Source organism: Hypanus sabinus, chromosome 11 (genome assembly GCF_030144855.1).
Source record: "Hypanus sabinus isolate sHypSab1 chromosome 11, sHypSab1.hap1, whole genome shotgun sequence".
Taxonomy (NCBI): domain Eukaryota; kingdom Metazoa; phylum Chordata; class Chondrichthyes; order Myliobatiformes; family Dasyatidae; genus Hypanus; species Hypanus sabinus.
The window spans coordinates 54915552-54925376 of NC_082716.1; the positions used below are offsets into that span (position 1 = coordinate 54915552).

At 41.5% G+C, this 9825-nt stretch overlaps 1 protein-coding gene across 3 annotated transcripts in view; it reads right to left on the reverse strand.

Annotated features, from left to right (window-relative positions):
- Positions 1 to 9401, reverse strand: part of lrrc7 (leucine rich repeat containing 7) — a 247808-nt gene extending 238407 nt beyond the window's left edge. For all 3 annotated transcript variants that reach the window (XM_059983603.1, XM_059983601.1, XM_059983602.1), the window contains exon 1: positions 9204 to 9401. In XM_059983603.1, coding sequence (XP_059839586.1) covers positions 9204 to 9392 — 189 coding nt within the window. In that variant the 5' untranslated portion in view covers positions 9393 to 9401. The remainder of the gene's footprint in view (positions 1 to 9203) is intronic.
- Positions 9402 to 9825: the final 424 nt, after the last annotated feature.

Sequence of the window (9825 nt, forward strand, 5' to 3'; positions counted from 1 at the left end):
AGCATAGGTTTTCAGAGCCTTATCAGGTACGGTATCAGGGCAGAGATCACAGAGTCATCAGATGCTGCAAGAATTTACACAGGAGTAGTTTTATTCTCCTTTACAAAGCGTGCATAAAGTGTGTTGAGCCATCTGGGAGTGAAGCATCACAGCCATTCATATTGTTAGATTTTGCCTTGTAGGAAAGTAATGGCCTGCAATTCCTGCCAGAACTGACGTGCATCCGATTCCTTCTTTAACACCAATCGGAAATGTTTCTTCACTCTTAAAATAGCCTATAAGAACTGTGTGCAAGACTCGTTACTTATCAGAACCATCTTAACCGGAAGGTATTTGCATATGTTGGCTGCATGCACAGCTTGATATAGGAACATACATCAGGATGATGACTATATTTAATATTGTTCTCCTCTCTATTCATATACTTTTTAACCTACATGTGCCATCTATTTTGCATCTCCAGCAGAAGTGGAAAGTGACTCATATGAAGGGCGTAGAATTAGCAGAGATATGTTCCCGGAGTTAAATTCTATAGCCTGTGGCATGCTCAGGGAGATCCTCTTTAAAGAACAGTGAAAATGCCCTTGCATGTGCTGTGATAAAGACAGCTGTCATCGATCAGAAATAATAACTTTGTTTCTCCCTTCATAGACACTGCCTTGCCCACTGAGTAAAACGTTTTTTAAAAAATGATTTTTTTTACTTCAATGTGTCATGAGAACAATTGTACATGATTAGAACAAATGACTGCGAGCATTTTTATTGTAATAAACTTTGGACATTATTGTGCATGTTGTATCATCTCCATGCAATCAATTATCAGATGTATGGAAAAGCTGGAAACAAAATCACAGACTTAACAATCTTAATTTAATTTGTTTTTTTTTAAACAGAATTTGTGCCATGTGACATAAACAAACTTTGAACAATGGCAATTGAAGTTCAGGCCTGTATTAGCTCATATGTTCCACTATGAATTTAAATATAGTTAATTTGGCAATACTTATAGCATATCTTCTGCCTTGTATATTGTTGCCTCAGTGAGTTTAATCCTGTTAAATGGCTCCCCTTGGATTTCATCAAAATCCCTCCCTGAAAAATTAATCCCCAGTTCCAAGGTTCATGCACATCATTTTAAATCAAAATGTTATATTTTCCAAATGTTTTATTGTATTCCAGCTGCCACTCCAAGTATCTTTTTCTTCTTAATCTAACCCTCCTCATGGGGAGGGCCTGAGTCCTGTTCAGGTATATCAGTGACCTGGCATACATAAATGCAACGAATGCCAGATTTTTCTAGAATATTATTCCCATTTGTGTTAGACAAAGCAGCCCTTTTTTGATGAATTTATCTACTTTTCAGGATAGGTGATGTTAACACCAAGGGTCAATGACATTTTGCACCCATGTTATGCATTCTGGAATCAAGTAGTTTTATATTAGGCAAATCACAGTCTGAGGTATGTGTAATGGCATACTTTTAAAACTCATGCCAGAAGGTAATACCAAATCAGAGGAGACTACTTGCTGCATAAATTCCACTCCATTCGGAGATTTCATCATACCAATATTAGAGGATGCAGTTTAGAAGAAAATTAAAATGAAATATGACTCATGCAGTATGCAACTAAAAGACTCAATTAGGATATTGTCATTCATTGGAACAGGCTTTCATTCCATCATTCAGAGGGATTAAAATTGTGGCTCTCAAGGTGTATTGAAATATGTCAAGTTATCATGCAGCACTATGAGAAAATAAAAAAATAATAAAACAAATTTAAAAACAATATACTAGATGGTGCGAATCTGAAGTTAAAAAAAAAAACTAAGATATTGATTTGGGCAACATGGTAGTGTGAAGGGGTGACACGGCAGTGGTTAGCATAATGTTATTGTAGTGTCAGCGACCCAGGTTCGATTCCAACTGCTGTCTCTAAGGAGTTTGTAGATTAGCCCGTGCTGGCATGGGTTTCCTCTGGGTGCTCGGGTTTCCTCCCTCATTCCAAAGGTAAGTGGTCATCTGGGTAGAATTGGACAGCCTAGGCTCTTTGGGCTGGAAGGGCCTGTTACCATGCTGCGTCCTTAAGTATAAAGTAATAGTGATTCAGGTAGTTTTGGATAATTCAGACAGAGATGCTATTAGGTTTTCGTTTAGGAACAAAAAAAGGTATGTTGGTTATACTTAGTGAGTGTCGTGTTCACTTTTCAGTCATTTCTTTTCATTCTAGTTCTGAAAAATGGCAATGCCTTAAGAAGTAATTTCCCACTTCTACCTGACTTCATTTGACTTTTTGTTGTCTTCCTGATTTGCTTTTCCTCATTCTGAACCACACAGAGGTAAAGGTTTTGCCACATTTCTTAAATTTGTCTCCAAGCTTTTCCAAAAGAATGGTATATTGCAGTCACTTTGCATTTAACAATGTAGGTAAATGCAGAGACAACTCTGAAATCAATGCATTCCCCAAAGCAACATAAAATTAATAATAAGTTAATCAATAAACTTTACGAAGGGAGGACGGCAAAAGAAAGGAAATTATAGGCCAGTTAACCTAATCTCAGTGGCTGGAAAAGTGTTAGAGTCCATTATTAAGGATGAGGTTTTTGAGGTACTTGGTAAAATAAGTCAAAATGATCAAATAAGTCCAAGTCAGCATGGTTTCTGTAAAGGGAAATCTTGCCTGATAAATCTGTTACAGTTCTTTGAGGAAGTAACAAGCAGGGTGGACAAAAGAGAGGGAATGGATGTCATTTACTTGGATTTTCAGAAGATGTTTGATAAGGTGCCGCACATGAGGCTGCGTAACAAGTTAAAATCCTATGGTGTTTCTGGAAACGTACTGGCGTGGTTAGCAGAATGGCTGACAGGCAGGAGTGGGAATAAAAGGGAACTTTTCTGGTTGGCTGCTGGACACCGGTGATGTTCCTCAGGGGACAGTGTTGGGACTGCTGCCTTTCACTGTCAATTATTTAGATAATGGAATTGATGGCTTTGTTGCAAAGTTTGCAGATGATACAAACATAGGTGAAGGGGTAGGTAGTGCTGAGGAAGCAATGTGCTTGCAGCAGGTCTCAGACAAATTAGAAGAATGTGCCAAAAAGTGACAGATGGAATACAGTGTTGGGAAATCTATGATAATGCATTTTGATAAAAGGAACAATAGTGCAGACTATTATCTAAATGGGGAGAAGAGTAAACCATCAGAGGTGCAGAGGGACTTAGGAGCCCTTGTGCAAGACTCCCAGAAAGTTAATTTACAGGTTGAGTCTGTGGTCAAGAAGGAAGTGCAATGTTGGCATTCATTTCAAGGCAAATAGAATATAAAAGCAAGGAGATAATGCTGACACTAGTCAGGCTGCACTGAGGAGTATTATCAACAGTTTGGGGCCACATCTCAGAAACATTGTGTTGTTATTGGAGAGAGTCCAGAGGAAGTTCACAAGGATGATTCAGGGAATGAAGGGGTTAACATACAAGGAGCATTTGGCAGCTTTGGGTCTGTACTAACTGAAATTTAGAAGAATGCAGGGGGATCTCATTGAAACCTACTGAAAGTTGAAAGGACTAGATAGGATGGATGTGGAGAGGATGTTTCCTATGGTGGGGGGTATCCAGAACTAGACAGTACAGCCTCAAAATTGAGGGGCGACTCTTCAGAACAGAGGTCAGGAGGAATTCTTTTAGCAAGAGAATAGTAAATTTCTGGAATGCTCTGCCACAGACTGCGGTGGAGGCCAAGTCTATGCGTATATTTAAGGTGGAAGTTGATCGTTTCCTGATCGGTCAGGGCATCAAAGGATATAGCAAGAAGGTACGTGTATGGGGTTGAGTGAGATCCGGAATCAGCCATGATGGAATGGCGGAGCAGACTTGATGGGCTAAATGGCCTAATTCTGCTTCTATGTCTTTTGGTCTTACGATCTAAACGTATTTGGAGAATGACTCGAGTTTCTGCCTGAGGATCAGTTTCTGAGTCTGCAGAAACTCAGCAGATATAAACACTTCTAAGTCAAAATGGGGACTGAATAGGACATACAGAACACAGCAAGCAGTACGGCAAAGGGACAGTCCCTTTGGTCCATGACACCTACGTCAACAATGATGCAAAATGAAACTAATCTGCATTTTCCTGCACGTGATCAATACTTTTCCATTCCTTTATGTCATGTATCTGTCTAAGCACCTCTTAAATGCCACTATCAACTCTAACCCCATGAATATTGCCTCACCAAATGCTTCCACCCCTCACAATTCATGGACTACCTTTCTCTTCTGAAAGTAGCAAACTGCTTGGCGATGGCCAAGGTTGCCATGGTTCGTTATCAGCCAACTTTAATTTTCAAGCACTGTTCTTACGTGTCTGCTCCAGTTCATCAATATTAATGTCATGCCCTGGCAAAGATTTTAGTGCTGACGTTGTAGGGCATTTCATGTAATGGTTTTCTGTAGAGGCAATGAGTTCTGCTGGTAGTGTTTGGGTTACCTTTAAAGATAAGAGATGCTTAGGAATGTTGTGTCATCCAATCAGGACGGTGGAATTGGGAGAATGTTCTAGAGAATGCTGGAGTAGAGGCTTTGTGATGGATACTGAGGTGGGTTGAGGTCTTTTATTGGTGGGAGAGGGAGGGAGAAGAAGCGCAATCTGATGGGAATGTGTGACCTGATGGTGCCCAAGAGGGGGAATTCTACCAGGGACCCATGAATATGAGTTGGCATCATGAGTACATTGGACACAATGGTTTTTGAAAGATTTCAGCTCCAACCTGTGCTAATTTGATTATAATGGCCCTTTTGTTTTTTTCTTTCTTTAATAACTGTTTGGTTAAGTTAATATTCATAAATATTCTTACTTTATAATACTATTCAGTGTATGCTCTGTTATTTCTTGCCACCGGGCAATTACATGAGAGCAGTAAGTTACACCGTATTCATACAGTTCAGGGTTTGGGTGGGCAAGGCATCCTAACCTTCCAGGTTGGGCAGGACCCAAGTCAAATCTAACCCTGACACACAGTCTGTATCACAGAGTTTGGTGGCTTTAGCAAGGGGCTAAAAAGCCACATCTCTAGAGATGGCCAGTAAAATGGGGTTTCATTAATAACCCACTTTGCATGTACTTAATACTTTAAACACCTTCTCCATTCTAACCAAGATGTCTATCTATTCAGTTGGTCCATTTCCTTTTAGCCTTTTTTTAAAATCAAAGCTCCTGTCCTAAGGCCTTCCAAACAATGACATTGTTCCTACTCCACAACCTGCTCTGCTAGCTCTCTCCAGTTATTCACCATCCTCTGTGTAAAAAACTAACCCATCAGATTTCTTCTAAGTTTTCCCCTCACTCCTTATACCTGTGTCTTCAAGAATCCCAGCCCCGGGAAGAGGACTCTTAAATTCTTTCCTATATCATCTTCACCATGTGCAGTGTCATATGACATGGATGATCATGGTCTACGTGACCATGATTATTCCTGGCAAATTTTTCTACAGAAGTGGTTTGCCATTGCCTTCTTCTGGGCAGTGTCTTTACAAGATAGGTGACTCCAGCCCTAACCCTACTAATACCCTTCAGAGATTGTCCGCTTAGCATCACTGGTACTTGTGATATGGTCTAGTTGGTCATATGACCATCCACCACCTGCTCCCATGGTTTCTGTGACCCTGATTTGGGGGTGCTACACCTTACCCAAGGGTGACCTGCAGGCTAGCAATGGGAAGGAGTGCCTTACACCTCCACCCTGCCACCAACATATCCTATATAATGCACTTTATGATTTTCTAAACTTCTAAGGTTGCCACTCAAACTTTCTACATTCCAATGAGAATTAACCCTATCTGATATCTCCTTATAACTAAAGCCCCCTGTTCTAGGCAACATACCGGTCAACTTTTTCAGCACTTTCTCTATTGCTACCAGGTCCTTCCTGTAGTGTAGCATGTAGAACTGTACACGGGTTGTCTAATCAAATTCCTGTCATGCAAAGAAAAGTCATGTGGAGATTTACATTTGAAAAGACGAGACATATATAATTCAATGTACTCGGGCTCCATTGCAGACAAAGAATAAATAAGCATAAAATTACATTGATTATTAATTTGTATCTTTTCTCTGTAAGCCCACATTTCGAGGAGGGCAAAAATGACGGTGTTCAAATATTGTCTCTGTACTTTGGATTACAAAAAGTTAGATTGGCTTAGACATTTTACGTTGTATGGAAGAAATAAAGTCAGATATTACTACCACATTTTATAAGGAGTATTAAACCTGTCTAAGCATGAATTACTAAGGCTAGCACTAATGCCAAGAACACTAGTCTTTAAAGTGTATTTTTCAATAAAGCAGATAATTCTTTATAAGACAATGAAGCTGAAGCACAAGCCTGATGTCAAAGAAATAAAATGCAAAAAAAGCAAGAAAATTGACTTAATATCTGGAAAAACTCTTTCATGCTGTTCAGCTTTGTTAATTTCACATAACAACACTGAGAAAACTCACCAGCACTAAGTGATATTAATAATAGAACAATTAATCTTTTTCAATTCTGTAGTGCCTTTCATTATTACCTCAAGGTGCTTCAAAACGTTTAAAACCACAAGTACGGAGACCTTTTAAGTTTAATCACAATGAAATGTTAGGAACCAGAAAACAATTTGTGCATCCTTAGCTTCCACAAACAACAGTGCAAGGAGAAATAGTTATAAAACTAGGATAATGCTAGATTTGCCAGAATTTTGTTTAATATATGAATACAGAAACAGGCTAATAATACGTGGATGCTATTTGGCAACCTGTTCGGATCCTATATGTGGAGGCAGAAGGCACATACGGTTCAAGTTCTGCTTAGTACACTTTTCCATTATGCCGGAGGATTGGATGACCGTTCATGATACTGTCCTTTAAAATAGGACAAGGGAATAGACAGTATAATTTCAAGCTAGGGCGCCTACCATGAGTGAAGGGCAAATTATTAAAAAACAAAACAGAGGGAGAACATAAGTCTGCAGTTAAGGAAACACAGGTTAATCAGGGACAGCCTATATGTATTGTTATTGTGAAAATGACGATTTCTTTTTTAGAGAATGTAACAAGCATAATTTATTTTTGCAGTCTGCATAGATCTTAACAAAACATTTAATGAAGTTCCACAGGGGAGAGCTCACTATCAGAAAAGACTGAACATATAGTGCCTGAAATGGTGGTGGATGTAGAGATCTTTCATATATTGAAAACAGGGAGAGGGAAAGGGAAAGAGGGAGAGAGGGAGAATGGGGGAGAAAAAGGGGAGAGAGAGAGAGAGAAAGGGGGGAGAGGGAGAGAAGGGGGGAGAGAGAGAGAAAGGGGGAAGAGAGAGAGAAGGGGGGAGAGAGAGAGAAAGGGGGAAGAGAGAGAGAAAGGGGGAAGAGAGAGAAAGGGGGAGAGAGAGAGAGAAAGGGGGAAGAGAGAGAGAAAGGGGGAAGAGAGAGAGAAAGGGGGAAGAGAGAGAAAGGGGGAGAGAGAGAAAGGGGGAGAGAGAGAAAGGGGGAGAGAGAGAAAGGGGGGAGAGAGAGAAAGGGGAGAGAGAAAGGGGGAGAGAGAGAGAAAGGGGGGAGAGAGAGAAAGGGGGAGAGAGAGAGAAAAGGGGGAGAGAGAGAGAAAAGGGGGAGAGAGAGAAAAGGGGGGAGAGAGAGAAAAGGGGACAGAGAGAGTGAGGAGAGAGAGGGGGGAGAGAGAGGGGGGAGAGAGAGGGGGGAGAGAGAGGGGGGAGAGAGAGGGGGGAGAGGGGGGGGAGAGAGGGGGGGGAGAGAGAGGGGGGAGAGAGGGGGGAGAGAGAAGGGGGAGAGAGAAGGGGGGAGAGAAGGGGGGAGAGAAGGGGGGGAGAGAAGGGGGGAGAGAAGGGGGAGAGAGAAGGGGGAGAGAGAAGGGGGAGAGAAGGGGGGAGAGAGAAGGGGGGAGAGAGAGGGGAGAGAGGGGGGAGAGAGGGGGGAGAGAGGGGGGAGAGAGGGGGAGAGAGGGGGGAGAGAGGGGGGAGAGAGGGGGGAGAGAGGGGGGAGAGAGAGGGGAGAGAGGGGGGAGAGAGGGGGGAGAGAGGGGGGAGAGAGAAGGGGGAGAGAGAAGGGGGAGAGAGAAGGGGAGAGAGAAGGGGGAGAGAGAAGGGGGAGAGAGAAGGGGGAGAGAGAAGGGGGAGAGAGAAGGGGGAGAGAGAAGGGGGAGAGAGAAGGGGAGAGAGAAGGGGAGAGAGAAGGGGAGAGAGAAGGGGAGAGAGAAGGGGGAGAGAGAAGGGGGAGAGAAAAGGGGGAGAGAAAAGGGGGAGAGAGAAGGGGGAGAGAGAAGGGGGAGAGAGAAGGGGGAGAGAGAAGGGGGAGAGAGAAGGGGAGAGAGAAGGGGAGAGAGAAGGGGAGAGAGAAGGGGAGAGAGAAGGGGAGAGAGGGGGAGAGAAGGGGAGAGAAGGGGAGAGAGAAGGGGAGAGAGAAGGGGGCAGAGAGAAGGGGGCAGAGAGAGAGAAGAAATAGCCATTTTAACTATCCTTTAAGACACTGTTCAATTTTTAAAATTATATTTTATGTCATAAAGGGCAGAGTATGCCACATGCGGCAAATCACCCACATTCACAGCTGAACTCTGAAAACGATTTGAATTTACCACTGAGCAGTCCACCCAGCATCTGATAAAATGAATCATCATCAATAAGACTGCGCACATCAAAAGGGAACTACAATATTCTAATAAGATCACAAGGATACCAAAGCAAGACTTGAGCATAAAAAAAGATTTTAAAAAAGTTGAACAACTAGGTAAGCTATATCCTACTTTAGTCAGAAATGTTAACTCTGACAAATATTTAAAATAGTTTAAATAAAGACTCCTTCTGTGTAATGCAAAGATTTGGACATGACACCATAAATGTTATTAAATACAATCAGGTCCTTCCTGCATGAGTAATGCTTTACTGTAATTTGATTTATTTTCTCTATTTGATGTAGGCTTGCATGCATACTGCCATTTATAAGTATATAATTCTTTTGGACATTTGATTCCACAAGCATTATTACTTGCACTGAAGCTGGCCTTTAGAGTTGAGGTCTGCTTCAGCTTTGAGCACAATAAGTTCAAACTTATTCATCTGTTACTATAGCACAGTCTCTAGCTACTATATTAGCCTTCTATTTGAAAAGAAGCTTTACGTTGTTGAATTACATCTACAGAACACCCTTTATGTTTTATCCCTACCTTGGGGAGCTCTTCTATCTGATTTGCATCCAAGTAAAGTTCTTCCAAAGATCGTTCAAAATTGAATATCTCCTTTGGTACATGTTGAAGGCTGCAATGGGAATAATCCAGCACCGAGATGACTTCTTCTTCACCCCGGAAACATCGGCAGGGCACCAGGCGGCCAATAAGTTTCCTCTTTGTTGTCATCTCCAGACACTGCACTGCAACAAAAGTAGCAGATCTTCTGGTCAGTTAGAAAGAAGCAATGCCTAAGACTGGAGCACTCCTTGACATTAATTCTAAGCAACAAGTTTTAGAATAGCTTCCTAGCAATTTAACCTCCCTTCTTGATTATGGAAAAGGATACTAGTAGTACCTGCCCTAATTGAACATTCTGATGCCCATGAAAAGTGATTGTCAGCAAGGAAGTCAGCTATTGTCATGTTAACTGGAAGGTACATCAGTCAAAGATTGGATAAACAGAGAAATATCAATAGATACTGTACGCAAAACTTAAAAAGTGAAACATTCCTAATTTTGTTTTAGAATTGTTTTTAGTAAGACCATCACTACTTTAATCTTAATGCATGTGTTCAACTGTGCAATGCAATTCAAATTTCCCAGCCATACTGTATATATA